The 15,498-nt window shown below is 31.1% G+C and overlaps 1 protein-coding gene across 11 annotated transcripts in view; it reads left to right on the forward strand.

Moving 5' to 3' along the window:
* The window catches only part of LOC126738352 (MAP kinase-activating death domain protein), a 116,733-nt gene that overhangs the window by 53,288 nt on the left and 47,947 nt on the right, over positions 1-15,498 (forward strand). For 10 of the 11 annotated variants that reach the window (XR_007661305.1, XM_050443633.1, XM_050443632.1 and 7 more), the window contains exons 3-5: positions 4,102-4,424; positions 10,641-10,821; positions 10,873-11,030. Coding sequence is in view for 10 of the 11 variants with exons in the window: in XM_050443633.1 (XP_050299590.1) it covers positions 4,102-4,424; positions 10,641-10,821; positions 10,873-11,030 (662 nt within the window). In the remaining variant the exon portion in view is untranslated. The remainder of the gene's footprint in view (positions 1-4,101; positions 4,425-10,640; positions 10,822-10,872; positions 11,031-15,498) is intronic. The other variant, XM_050443637.1, reaches the window with a different exon arrangement.

The raw sequence follows: 15,498 nt of genomic DNA on the forward strand, positions 1-15,498 counted from the left end.
CAATAACCAAGAGTTCTCTTACAGAATTGGCATAGATACCTACGGGTATTAAAAAAAAAACAACAGAAAGTACGGTTCACAATGTAGGAGAACAAAGTTTTTTGTATTTATTTAAGTGCTAAATTCACAAGCATTATTTTTCATAAAAAATGTTGACATGTTTTTGAAAATTTTGTTAGCCCCTGTATCGACTAGGCAAATAGTAACGATTTAAAACTTTAGGGTTATAATCCACATAAAAATAGCTTCAAAATAAGGTATTACTTGACCCCCGTTCCATTTAAAATTTTGGGGGCCCTTGTCACCCCCGCTAGGGCTTTACCCTCAGGGGGGCGAAACTAGCAAAAAAATGGTTTCCCCTTGAATCAAAAATTGACGGGTCCGAGGATTTTTTCGCAAATGTTCTGAGGGACCCAAAATAGGCTCTGTTTCGTTTTCAAATGGCCGCTCTGTATTTTTTTTTGAACGACAAGACAAAAAGTAATGATAGGGAAAATATTAAAAATGATACCGATAAAAGTAAGTCAGATACCAGTTGTGATAGATGACAGCTACCTCGCTTAATGGTATTCATGTAGACATATTACTAATGCGCATAGTTTGCTCTTATACTTTAGTGTCTAGTAGTCAATTTTGTCCACATGGCTATAAATTGAACAATTATTTATATGTAACATAATTGGGAAGAAAATAAAAATAATATGGTTTCTAAAACTAATATAGAAATGAAAGTATTGCTGGAAGTTATGTTACTTTAAGCCAATTAATTGCTTTAACCAACAGAAAAACGGAAATTACAATATTAACTCAAAAATCTTATTCTTATGCTAAACTAACCTAGCATACTCGCGGGATGTTGTTTCACACACACTAGTGTGTATATAAAAAATGGTTTAACTCTCGACAAACATTTTAGATTGTCATACTATAGTTCTCTATTTCTTATTGATGAGCAGGTAAAGCAATGAAAATGCATTCTTGGTCGAATACATAGAACCTGCAATTCAGAAAAGGAGACATTTTTCTGAATTGCAGGCTCTATATATTTGACCATAAATAATAATAAATGTTCAATAAATTTATCTGATCGATTGACACTTAAATGCCTATTGAGAGCCATAAAAATCTTCTTTTGATTAGCTGATCTGTAGCTTCTAAACTTCTAGCTGATTGAATGAGGTGTAAATTCTAAGATTTTCATTATGATATGACACGACTTTATTTAAAAGATAATGGATAATGTTTGATATATCTGAAAAATTAAAAATCCTTCGCAGCAATTGTTACATTAACTACTCTAACCCAGATGTGAAAGTGGCGGCGATCTCCCTCTCCGATCGTGAATCTTACTCGCATCCAGACTACAAATGTGCTTTAATTATATGCTATTTACGATTTTTACATTACTTAAATTAATTACGTTTGCTAGTTAATTAAATAATCTTGTAGCTTCGCAGAAATTACATCAGTGTAGGTTATGCCTAATCAATCAGAACAATAGACGGATAACAGAAACAAGCCATTAAAAATCTACTAAGAGCAAGTCGCTTAAATAGTAGACATAGTCCTATTATTGGCTCAAAGCAAACAATCTTTTATTGGCAAATAACTCAGTGTTAAATAGCTTTGCGCTCAATAAAGCAAGAAAGTGGATTGTACGCTATATCTCACTTAGTATTAAAGATAAAACCTTGCAGTTTAATTACCTGTACCAGTTTTTCATAAAACTTTTAATGCCGCACACGATTTTTAACGATAAATCATATTTTGAACAGTTGTAAGTTTGTAAAAGTAAAAGTAACTTGTTAAATTACCTTTTTTTTATTTCTACGTAGTGTCGTAGTCGGATAAAATTAGGCTCTTTTTTTTGAAGTTACGGTCCAGACAAAGTTCTCAAACATGGTATATGAAACAACCAGGTTTTTTTAATAGCAAAAAAATATCAATTTTTAGTAAGCCCATAAAATATTAACAAAAAAAGATTCAGAAGGATAGAGGTCAATAATTGTTCAATACAATTGGTATTTTTGGATTGTTGCATTAAAAAGAATATCTCTCTTAAAAATAGCCACTCACTTTAAAGTCCGATAATTAACTAGATATAATTTTATTATAAAATTTGGTGATAACTAGTACAAAATACAAACCTAATTTTGTACAATTTAGAAATATGGACTAGAAACGCATTGTTTCTGGGCAGAGGCCATTCAATTATCATATTTGTATCTTTAAATTGAAACATTTACTTTCACACACAATGCTTAGTCATAAAAGGCATTGGCGTGGCCATGCATTAGGTGTAATTCATAGAATTTTAAAAAGAAACGCTGAAGTCAGTCAACATTATAATGTTTAATAAATTGTACTGAAAATGTTCTCTTAAGTGGCCAGAGGTATTGTATCGTCATCAAATTCCATTTACTTTCGTAATTTCTGTACTTGAGTTTATACACTTTAGGGCATTCTTAATGATGCAAGATATCTGGCCACGCCTAAGGAATTTTTAGTACAATTTAAATATTCAACTGTGTATTAAAATACATGTAAAAATGTGTGCTCTTTAATTTGTAATAATTTTAGTAAAAACCTATAAATAGGAAAAAAAGCTGTTCTGAAAATCGAAGAAAAGAAAAAAAATTCAAAAAACAATTTTAATAATTAAGCTTACCAATACTAAGAAATCCAAAAATAGGTTCGGATTTTTAATAGCATTTATAGTAAATAATGGATTTTTTTTATTTTACAGAAATATTCTTGTTATTTTTTGAGATCTTGTACTTTTGCACAGTTTTAAATAAGACAGTACACAGATGGACATTCTTCTTAGTACTACTACTTCAAAAACTTACATACTACCTTAGAACATTGAAAGGCTAGAATTAGCATTGCCATGGAACTATGAGCAGTTTGTTTGCTTGCAAATGACAACAAACACTTTATAATATCTTAAAAACTTGTCACTTATTTTAACAGGCACAAAACAATACTACTGTTCTCCTCTAATAAAATATTAAACATTTTTTAATTAAAATATGATAAGATATTCTACACATTCTACGTATATTAGAGAAAAAGGTAACAACATCGCAACATCGCTCGATCGCATTTTGATTGCACCGACAAGGAATCTTTACCAGTGACATCGTCAAAAAATATTTACATGATAAATATTTATTAATAATAGATTATGCTTTAAATTATAAACAATAGTATTTATGAACGTTTATGAACTCTCTTTATACGTTTTTTTTGACGGACTGCATTAGACTAACGATACCTATCTAATAAAGGGCATTTTTATGGAAATTATATTTTATAACTATTACGGATTTCTTAGTAAATTTTTATTTAGGTTTATGTCTATGATCCCCTATTCTACATTTATGATGTCGGTTCTCCCTTGATATGGTGTTAGGATAGTATTGGGATTAACTTGTGAAAAGATCGGCTTAAATCGCCTTTGTTACCATCTTAGCAGTTCATAAAAACTTTCAAATGAGACCTTTTTCTTTTTTTAACCAAATACTAAAGAAACAGCACAGAACTTGCCGCAAATGCCGAATGTCAACACAACGCCGTTTGACAAGATGATATTTCGGAAGATGACAATAAGCTTTTGGTTGCGGTGTTGCCACTCCAATTTTTTTAGAAGCGGTTTAAGGAATAAGAATGTTACTATCGTGAACGTAACTATCTTTGTAAACAAAACAGTCCCTTGTTCCTGTGAATATTTTGAACTCAAACAAAGTTATTGTTTACTAGTTATTGTGTACTAATTCTAGTTCTTTCAATGTTCTAAGCATACTACTTAAAAATGTCAATATTTCCAAATTTTATTTTCTTAAGCTATTGTGGATCCATAGAAAACTTTAAAGAGAATATTCTGCTTTTGTTTCTTAAAATAATATCTAATATCTTACGAGAATTCAGACTTGAACTGGAAGAACTTTTACTTGTAATTTCTCTTTACCCAGAATATTTCTACTCATAGATTTAGTAAAATAATTCAGTTAAATTTAAATTTATTTTCTTTTTCTAAAAAATTTCCTTTTAGATGCTTTATTAAATAAACATCCTTCTAACTTACAAATTGTATTTTAGGCTCCAGAATTGCTTCGTCGTTATCCAATCCAGGACCACAAAGACTTTCCTATGCCTGTGGATATGGTGTACTTCTGCCAACCAGAGGGGTGTTCCTCCGTCGGCCCTAGAAGGACGGCCCTTCGCGAAGCCTCCTCTTTCGTATTTACGTTAACCGATAAAGATTCTGGCAAAACGCGGTATGGAATATGCGTGAATTTTTATAGATCTGTGGAGAAAAGCTCTACACTATTCGGGTTTAATAAAGCACGAGCCAACACTGGTATGCGAAGGGATTCTTGGAGGAAAAGTATGGAGAAGAGTTCGGATTCTGCTTTTTCAAGGTGGGAATTAAGAATAAAAAGTCACTACTTAAGTTATAGTCCAGTAAATAAGGGGTTTTAGGTTTAAATTTTCTGAAACACATTTCGAGAATAAGAAAATTTCGCAAAGCGTAGAAAATAGGTTAAAAAATAATCTTGTTTTGAGCCAAGCTATGCTGCCATTCTCTGTGAGTATCTTTCAAAGAATCAAAAATATATTCGTTAAAATAGCTGCAGAAATTAGAATATGGATGAATTCAAAAGAGTTTTATTTATTCATATATCAAAAAGTTAATCGTGATCAAACTTACGAATTTTTCACGAAACGAAATATATTTTTTATCAATTTTTCGTAAACAACATAGAAAGTTGAAATCCTACGAAAATAAAAATTTAGGGAGAAATTTAAAGTAATTAGTATGACAATTAATAAAGTTTTAAAAAGAAGAAAATTGCTTTAACACTTTTTCCAAATCATAAATTCTATGCTTTTACAGTTTACATTATTAGATAGTCAACAATATATTTAAAAAGTCAACAACTATTTTTAGAAAAACAGAAATTTAAAATTAACAAAAAATGCCTGAAAAATTAAAAGCAAAAGCAGGCAAGAAAACTTCAAACGTACACAATATTATCTTTTTCTCAACGAACATTTTGTTTTTTTTTTTAAGGTACAATCTTACACTCGGTAGATGCTTCAAATTAAGAGCAAACTTTATGTGTTTAACCTGAGAAATGTTAAAAATCATACATACAATAAAAAAAATCAAATTTACAGGACTTACGTAATGTTGTAGTGTTCTTTAATTTTTTTTTTAGCTTTTATAATAGCGCCTTATAACATATTTTATAATAAAAGTTAAAAGTGCCAAGAGTAATTAAGTATAGGTAATAAGAGCCTATATTGATATACAAAGTGTGTCAGCCAAATTGAATAAATTCCTTAATAAATCAATGGGATATTCTCGAAAAAACGCTCTAGAGTGTTTTATGATTTATTGCAAAAATTCGTTAAAACAAACTTAATACTTATTTCTCATTTCAGTTTTGATATTATAAAAGCAAAGATAAAACACCTTACTAATATGAAAAATAAAATCAATTGTGTTCTTCAATTTGGTTTAAGATGCTTGGCCTTGAAAATTATTTTCTGTCAGCAATTATCAGTGTCGTAGTGGTTTGAATTTCATTAACTGCTTATTAGAAAAATGGTTCATTTAATAGAAACGCACAAAATAATAATTTCACAGATGATTGGTTATGGAGATACACATGGACACAAATGCAACTTGCCTGCTTATTCCATGAACAATTTTTCAGTTTTCCTTCTAAATTCCAAGGTACGATTAGTAGAATAGACGATTAGTAAGCAATTTCACGAGATTGGACATGTAAGGTATATTAGAAAAGCAGAAGCGAATGCTATGTGTGATGATACCAAATTGGATATTATGCTTAAGTTTGAGGCAAATGCACATACTTCTGGTCGAAAATCATCGCCAATGTTCAACGTTAGCGATTCATCGATTATTAAACTTTGAGAGAAAATAAAATGTATCCCTATAAATTGATACTAACTCGGGCACTCATGGAAGTCGATTTTAAAATAAGAACGGATTTTTGTCATCCCATGATGGCAAAGTTAGATAGCAATAAGATCTAATCAGAGCATGTTTTGTTTTCTGATGGGTGCACACTTCATGGTCATGCTAATCAACAAAATACTCGCTAGTGATCTAAAGAAAATTCTCACTGGATGAGAGAACCACATACCTAATACCCTGAAAAGGTCTTTTGGATATCATATCATAGGTTCCTTGTTTATTGATGGCAATTAAAATGGTAATAATTATTTAAAACTGCTCCAAAATAATATAATACAGCAGTAGCTCAACTATATATCTCCAAATCGTTGGATAGGGAGACGAGGATCGACGGAATGGCCAGCACGATCCCCTGACCTAACATCATCAGACTTCTTTTCATTAAGTCAAAAATATTATCTACAAAACTAAACTTATCGAATTAGCTGACTTAAAAAGACGAATAACGGTTGCGATTGGTTCGGTCACACATCTACTACATTCACAATATTGTTTTTTTGTTGTTTAATTAGGAGAAAAACAGTATTGCTTATTAATTTTTGAGTGTGTTGTAACAAATTTTTGTAACCAAATAATTTTCTTTGTTTTTCATGTTAATTTTAGCAATAAGTCGAAAAAGAATTCTTCTAAATAGTTCGAAATTGGGATATGACATTCTACATGAAATATGTTTAAAATATTCTGAAGAATTCATAAAATGAATAATATAAAGGTGTCGCATTTAAAATAAAAGTTGATATTAACCACTGTTTAGTGACATACCCTGCATATTTTTTTTGTCTCTTAGCGTTTTTTCGAAAATTTCTCTTCTTATTTACTATGAAATTTATTCCATTTGGCTGATATACACTGTATGTATAAACATGTATTATAATAATTTATTATAGTTTTAAGGATGAAAACTTAGTTTTTTAAAACGATGTATTATATGGCAAGTGGCTAAAAATTTCTATAATACTACTTTATGATGAGTGATTTTTACGGGTTGCAACATGATAGACCATTATTACCGTCATTATAAAGAATATTTATATTTTATACAGGATGTCGATTTGAAAAGGTACCACCCTCTCTGCTTTTGTATAAAATATAAAAATTTCAAAAAACACGTCAAATTTATTTTTGAGGGGATATTTTTTAGGTTAGTTTACAATAAAATTGTAGCAGCCCTCTGACGGCTGCCGACATAACCTCTAAAATCTTAAATATAAAGGAGGGTCGAATGATACCTCATTTTAAAGGTCTTTTAATGGCCTTTTCAAAGATACCAGATACCACATGCTTTATCATTTTGTTAATACTTTATAAAAAACAAATTAAAAGCGTAAATATATTTATTTTAATAACTAGTGTAGTGAAATAGAACATAAAAAAGTAATAAAAGATAATTAATTTATAAAATGTTCAAAATGTTGTCCATTATTTTCCAAACAATAATAACAGTCTGCTTTCAAACTCCTGTCTAACATGTTCAAAAACTTCTGCCTGGATTTCTCTACACCCAGCAAAAAAAAAAAGAATCACACTTAAAAACAATTGATTTTGATGCATTTTAAAAACAATTGATTTTAAATGCCGTCATTAAAAAAATCTAAAGGTGATAAATCGGGTGATCGTGGTGGCCATTCAATTGCACCCCGTTGATCAATCCGTCTGCCAGGAAATCAATCATTTAACCACTCTCTAACTGGAAGAAAATAGTGTGGTGGAGCTCCGTCTTGTTGGAAGTGTATTAAATTTTCGTGCAAAATCATATTACCCTCAGCATCAGTTTGATTTTCTAAGCTAGATGGTATTAAGGGGTCTATTGTGTCTTCCGGCAGATTATGGTACAAACTTACTTACAACTTAATCCATCTTAATAATAAAAATAGTCACCTTTTTAGATCAATGTAATTTTTTGGTAATATTCTTTTCAGCTTGCAAAGTTTTTTAAGTCTACAAATCTTACAATTGCTTTTAAAACTATAAACAGTTTAAAAAGTCAGCTAGTTAGTACAATAGATAAGGCGCAGATTTCTTTTCAAAATCAGGGGTATATTCATTAAGATGTTATGACTGTAATGCCATTTACATAGGGCAATCGGGGAGAAAAATTTCCACCAGAATAAAGTAACATACAAGTTTGGTGGACAGGTATAGGGATAGTGACATGATCGAAACTAGGTCGGCGTTTGCAAATCATTTATTGGCTTCCTCACATGGTTTTTCTTTAACTCAGGGAGCGGATATTTTGCATGAGTGCTCAAAAGGCAAAAAACTGGACTTGTTAGAAAAAATGGAAATAACTAAAGCTAAGAAGAGCCCTGTCCTTGTGTGTGTGAACGATATTTTCACGTTTGAACCTCACCTCATTTATAAGAACCTGTCTTAAAAAGTCTTTTCTTTTTCGATTTTAGATATTTTTAGTTTTTATGGTTAAGATGTTTACTTATATTCACACTTAATAGTATAGTTCGGAGTGTTCCCCATGTTTTATCAGGTTACTTGGTGGCCTATGGGTTAGACGCGCGCCTGTGAATCTAAAGTTTCTGGATCGTTCCCCACTGGTGACATTTTACATTTTTACTTTTTTATTTTTTTTATTTTTTAAGCATAAATTTTTATCTATGGTGGGAATTGTTAACTTAACCTAGCTTTTCTTATGTTGTTAGTTATAATGTGATCTGTGTAGGTCTAGGTAATAAGCGTTCTTTTTGAAAAATATCTTAATGTATTTTTTAGGCCTGATGATGCTCCGACAGGAGCAAAACACATGTAGCTTTTAAGCTTTTTTAACAAATTATATGGATTTGATGAGACCGTGACTTTGTGTCCTTACCTTTGTTTTTGTACTCATTAGCAAAGCAAAAATTCTGTAAAATATTTTGGTTTTCATTTATAAAATTAGTCATTATTTCACAATTCTTTTATTAAAATCGTCATCAAAATGCTGTTGAAGAATTTAAATTTTATACGGGTGAAATTGATGCAACTTTAGTGCTTTTCGTGAGACATTCCTACCTGGCGTTACATACTGCGAAGTGATGTAGAGGGCTCTACATTAAAGGTGCCAGTTGTGCAGCTTCATCCAAAACACGGCGATTACTTCTTTTTTGTTTGCAACCGAACCAGTTTCCATAAACTAAGCAATTAATTTTAAAACATATTTATGATTTAATTGACAATTAGGATATTCGTCGTTAAACAATGCTGCCGTTCTTCTCGCTAGCGCGCAACGCTTGACTTTTGTGGGTTTCTTTACTTTTTAACTAATTTGTCAATCGTATCACGCAAGTACTAGTTGCGAAAATCTATCATGTTTGCTTAATTTTTCGCAAACCTCTTAATCAAAAGGTATAATTTGTGGTAATTCTGAAAAGGTAATTAAAAGACCTTTAAAATGAGATATCACTTGACCCTCTTCTCCATTTAAGATTTTAGGTTATGTCCGCCCTCGCCAGGAAGCTGCTGCAAATTGATTGAAAACTAACTTAAAAAATGTCCGCCTCAAAAATAAATTTGACGTGTTTTTGGAAACATTTTTGGAATAAATTTGACCTGTTTTTAGGGGGTCTGAACGTTCTAAATATGGATGTTGTATAGTGATAATTTTAACCTAAAATGTAAAAGCATGTTCATTTTGTACTTATACATGTAATTTTAGTTGATAAAACGTGCAATTTTATAATTATGTGATTTTTTTGATTTTGGCCTCATCAATTAATGTTTGATTAATAAGATAAAATTCACTTATGTTCTCTTCATTTACTGGATTATTAATTAGGAAAGTATTACATTAGGCAACTTATAACTTTAGTGGCGCCGAGGTACTTTTTAATAAATTTTGCTACTTTTTATAAATAGTACAATCTGATATTTTTAACTAAACAAAATATTCTGCCTTTATTTCCCATCAGTTATAAGTGGTTTATGAAAGAAAGTTTAAAAATAAAAATGAGTATCCGCTGCCTCTGCTACAATCAGAGTTTTTATGAATTTTTCTTAATGACATAGCTTTAGAAAAAGTTGAATGCACCACAAAAACCTATCAAATATTTGAATATTATTTTTAAGGTTCACATCATTATTATTCCTATCCCTTTTACGGTATTTTTGGTAAAATTACAAATTTTTTGAATTTATTTTTCCTGCGAGCAGCAATTATTATGAAAATTTTTATAATAAGAAAATAATAAAAAGTTCTTTGCATTACATTAGATAGGCAAAAACATTTAAATATATTTGAAAAGGCTAGATGGTGCTTATATTAACAATAACAAATTTTGCTGTCAAAAAAACTGAGATAGAGATAAAATTATTTTAAAAGAAATGTACCGCAACTGAATAACTTCAAATTTACATAAAAAATAGTTACTAAAAACAGACCATTATAGTAACTTTGGCTCTATCATTTTAAATAGCTTCGCTCTCAAAAGATGATTTGTAGATGATTTAATTACCTTTTTTTTATATACAGCATTCTCTATGACACAAAATTTATCAGTTTAGTTTCCAAAATACTCCACATTGCAGTGGTTACATATTTTCGTTTTCAAGCTTTCTTCATAAATCACTAACGAATAATAAAAAAGAGAGGCTGCTACCTTATTTATTGTATTTTCTCGCGTTTTATTCACACATATTTTAGTGACTATAGAAGTAGCAACATAAATCCAAGCGACTCCGAAAAGGATTATCCGCCAAGCAGACGTGACTCCGAATCTACTGCTCCAAACACTTTGCCTTCATCAAGACTTGCTGTAGGTGGGAACGACTCCGAAAGTGGAGGAAGCCATTCACCTTCACCAAGAGCCAGCAGAAGAAGACAGGTCTAATAATTTAAAAATGTTTAAATTAAAAAAAAAATCCGTTTATTACAGAGAATAAGGAATCACTCATTGACATCTCTCTGTATCCTCTCTCATCATCCATTCTTCACCATGTTTAGGGAGTGCCTTTATATTTTGAAAAAGCTCATTGATGCTTGTAATGAATCTTCACATCCAAGAAGAGTTGGGGCGTCTAAACAAACTTCAAGGTAATTATGCCTGAATGCAATTCTTACGTGCAGTTGTTTTAGTGCATTTGGTTAGGTTTGATAGATCAAGAATAACAAAAATTAAATAAAGCGTCTATATATATATATATATAAATACTGATCTTCCGGAGAAGTATCATTAAAAGAAGAGATTTTTTTGCTAATGACTAAAGGACTTGATTGATTTTCATATTTGTAAAATGGTAGAGATAGAGAGAGAGAGAGAAAGAATAGTTAAAAGGGGATTTTTTTGCTATATGTCTCTTGTGGTTTTACAAATCTTCTAAAGAAATATAAAAGATACATTTTTAAAATTACCCTCCAACTAATATAATACAATTTACGAACATTTTAAGAATGAAAAAATTAAATCTATTATTTATGCATAAATTTTTGCTTAATCAAATTGTAGTAAATGAACATTAATATTAGATTTTTCTATCCTTTTTAGGCTATTTCTTACCTTTTTTACCCTAAACTCGATAAATTCAGCTTCATAAACTGCTGCATGCTGCATCAATATTAAATAATGAAAATGCGTGAAATTTGTATAGCTTTAAAAAGGCTATCTTAAGTAATTACGATATCGATCGCAATTTTTGTGAAAATTTAAAAAAAAAGATAATTGGTTAATTTTTCATATAATTTAAAGGGTTTATTGTTTAAACAACATACGATAAAACAACTCACATAGTTTTGTGCAGTTTTCAATTTTCTACACGATATTATATGTAATAATCTCGACACGTATATTACACGATTTTAATGTGAAGTTGAAAAAATTCATTCCTCGATCACCCCTGAAATATTTCAATTGCTCTCATTTGGTTACAAATTTATTCGTAGTTGACCTTCTTCAAAGGCCATGGGAGGTAAACTAAATATAGTGCAACTTGGACAGCAATAGGTTATGATCCAAGGTATCAAAGGCTTTACTATAGTCAAGCAGTGTAATACATGTCAATTTTCCTAAATTTCTTTATATCTGTGTAATTTTACCAAGTACTTGTGCTTATATATATATCCACTAAAGTTCGCATCTTATGGAAAACTTTTTTATTATTAATTTAATTATCTGCTTGGTCCAAAACCTAAAATGATCAGAGCAACCATCAGATATTAATTTTTTACAGTCGTATATAAGGTATATCAGAAAATATAAATTTTGCTCAACCATTGTTAAATAAAGTACTTTTATTCTTGACAATAACAAAAATTATTATTAAGAAAAAATTACAAGAACTAAAAACTACGTTTAAATATGCAATTACATCGAAATGTATGGAAAAACTACAATAACAATGCAAATGTATCTGTAGTTTCGTGAAATCTAGGATGCACTGATAAACAAACAATTTCTTGATAGCAAGAATTGTTCGATAGTGCACGTGAAATAAAAGTTGTTAACATGCCGGTGAAGTTTAGCGTCAAAGAAAAAATTATAAAACTTATCGTGAAGCAACTGAAATATTTAATAACAGACATCCAGGAAAAAATATACACCATACATCAGTAATGAGAATTATGAAAAAAACTCAAATCATGTGGAGCTGTCAATATTAAACTCAGCACCAAGCATCAAAACCAAAACATCCTTACAAGTAAAGAGATGAACTTGTATACACGTTTGGCGAGTTGAATGTTAAGCTGCGTATTCACTGGCATTAACATTTATAGCAACATTTGTAAACGTTTGCGAATATTGATAAACGCTTGCAAAACGAAGTACCCACCGATCAGCACATGTTGTTTGAAATTGTTCACAAAGCAGTTTTGACAGCGTTTGTCGCGTATCCAGGTCTTTTTTTATTTTGAGGAAAACCGAGAATAGAAAAATTGTAAAAATGGCCCCGTTAAGTAGAACAAAACTTGCCGCCTGTGCTGCATTAGTATTTTGTGCACTAATAGAAAAAGAAAAGAAGAAAAAAAAAGAAGGAAACATAGATTTTGGGTGTCTCATTTTTTTAAAAACTAGAGTTTCTATGCAGCTGATTTCTAATATCAAAACTGACAGGAGTAGCGTATTCAAAATTTTACTCGAGTTTCGCCAAGAGATTTTGATTTTCTGCTCTCAACAATTTCTCTAGAAATATCTAAACTTGACACGAACTATCGAGAAGAACTATCTATTTATCTACAAACGTAGAATATCTCGTCTCCACTGAAATCAGGCAGAAATCCACAAACAAGTCAAATCCTTTGAAGTTACCGACTTTTCGCGGAACAGTGACAAACGCCTGCAAACGTTTGCAAATGTGAGTAACCGACGTATCCACCGGATAAACATCGTGTTTATAAATGATTGCAAATGTTTCTAAACGTTCCGTTGGGTGGATACGCGGCTTTACGGATTGAGTTTTAATGTTTTAGACCTAATAGATAGAGAGTAGACAGAGAACGACTGCATCGGTAACCTCTCACCGATAGCGACGCCGATTCTCCGTACCGCTCACAATGTGAATTTAATTTCGGCTTGCTCGCAGTGATGTTAAGCAAGCGCTTGGAGATGGGTAGGTTAGCCTGGAAGTCACAATTCGTCCAAATTAACGGCTCTTTTATGTCGGTGTTGGAAAAGAATTTCCGTCAAATAGCCCCATAAGAAGTAGTCGCAAGGCGTCAGATATAGAGAAAAGTGTTTGTTAAATAGTCCTGCACTTGTCTAGCGTTGTGAACGGGATATCCGTCTTGTTGAAACCAAATTTCCTCAAATTAACATCCAAGTTTCGTACAGCGGGTATAATATTTTGTTGCAATAAAAGTAAATATCTCTCAGAGTTTACCCAGAGTTCTCAGAGTTAAGGCCCTACAATGTGATTGACTAAAACACCAGCCCAAACATTTACCTTTTGCGGGTATTGAGTTCGTAATGGTACACTCACATGTAGATTTTCCTGAGACCAATATCTCATGACTGAAGAATTATGTCGACCTAGAAGAGAAAAAGAGGACTCGTCTGTAAATAAAATATTACTTGTGAAGTCGTCATTTTGATCAATTTTTTCTCTTAAGGTTTCACAAAACTCCAAGCGTTTTATTTGATCTTCTGGAAAAATTTCTTGAGTGTTTTTAATTTTATAGGCTTTGTACTCATTTCTTTTCAAAATATCACGTACTGTACGACTTGGAATATCAAGTTCTTCAGAAATTTGGAAGCTAGAACAAGGTTCACTTACTTCCACAAAAGCACACACCTTGACCTCCTTTTCAATCCTAGCGTCAGGTGTTCGACGAGGTTCCTGATCGCCACTAGAACATTTTGCACACCGATTTACACATCACGACTGCTCAAACTTATGCCAGATATTATAAATTGTTTTAGCAGTAGGGACTTGCTGATCAGGATATGCAAATATAAAACGGCCGATAACTTCTTCTGCACTATTTGAATGACAATACCATTTTTATTTTATTACTGTATCCGTCTTCGTACCAAAGGTTAAAATAAATTGTAAACATGATCGGCTAACACGTATATAGGTATGCGAGGAATTGCAACCGAACTTTAACCGGACTGATAAGCGCAACGACGACGCGATAGCCGCCCAGGGTGGAGCCAAGTTTGTTCTCGCTCTACTCCGTCTCCTTCTTACACATTACGCAAAAATCATATTCGAAATTTTTCAACCGCCGAACATGTATAATGCTATCTGCATTGAATTGAAAAACCCTAAATTGTCTCTGCTAAAAACGGCATCTTTGATTCCATATAAAATTGGTAAATCCACAATATTAATAATTCTTATAAAATTATTGTGAAATAAATAATTTTGTTATTTATCTGATTAAAAGTTTTAAATATTGTTTAAAGGTACTTTATTCTCGAGCAAAATTCATATTTTCTGATATACCTTATATACGACTGGAAACCTTAATATCTAGTAGATATTAATATTTTCATATTCATTATACATTACATTTCATATTTATCCATATTCATTTTTCATGTCAATTATTAATATTAGGATAGTTGCATTTTAGATTTTGGACCAAGCAAAACTCTTTATAAAGAATTTTTTTTTAATTAATAATAAAAAAAGTTTTCTATATGGTGCGATCTTAAGGGGACACACTGTATATGATTAAAACTCCATGATACGAGGTTTAAGTGAAACAACTATTAATAGGTATTTTCACCCAAATGTTAAAGTATAAAAAAAGTAAATCGTCTTCTGCGACAAAAAATGGTCACAAATAAACCTCATGGATAACGCGTATTAGTAGGAAATACAACTTTAAAGTATCGTTCTCATCAGCGTAACCTTTATAAAAGTAATTCGCGTGATGATACAAAACCATTCCATTAACCATTACTTAAATACTATCAATCTAAATTAAGTAGCGAATAAAATTGTAAATAGCAAACGACCAAAGCAAAATATTTACGCGATCTATACAAACATAGATGAAATATTGGTAGCTCTGGTACTTAACAAGAGATCTCGTGCTAAAATATGGGATACTCTGGTAT

This window comes from Anthonomus grandis, chromosome 7, assembly GCF_022605725.1.
Source record: "Anthonomus grandis grandis chromosome 7, icAntGran1.3, whole genome shotgun sequence".
Taxonomy (NCBI): domain Eukaryota; kingdom Metazoa; phylum Arthropoda; class Insecta; order Coleoptera; family Curculionidae; genus Anthonomus; species Anthonomus grandis.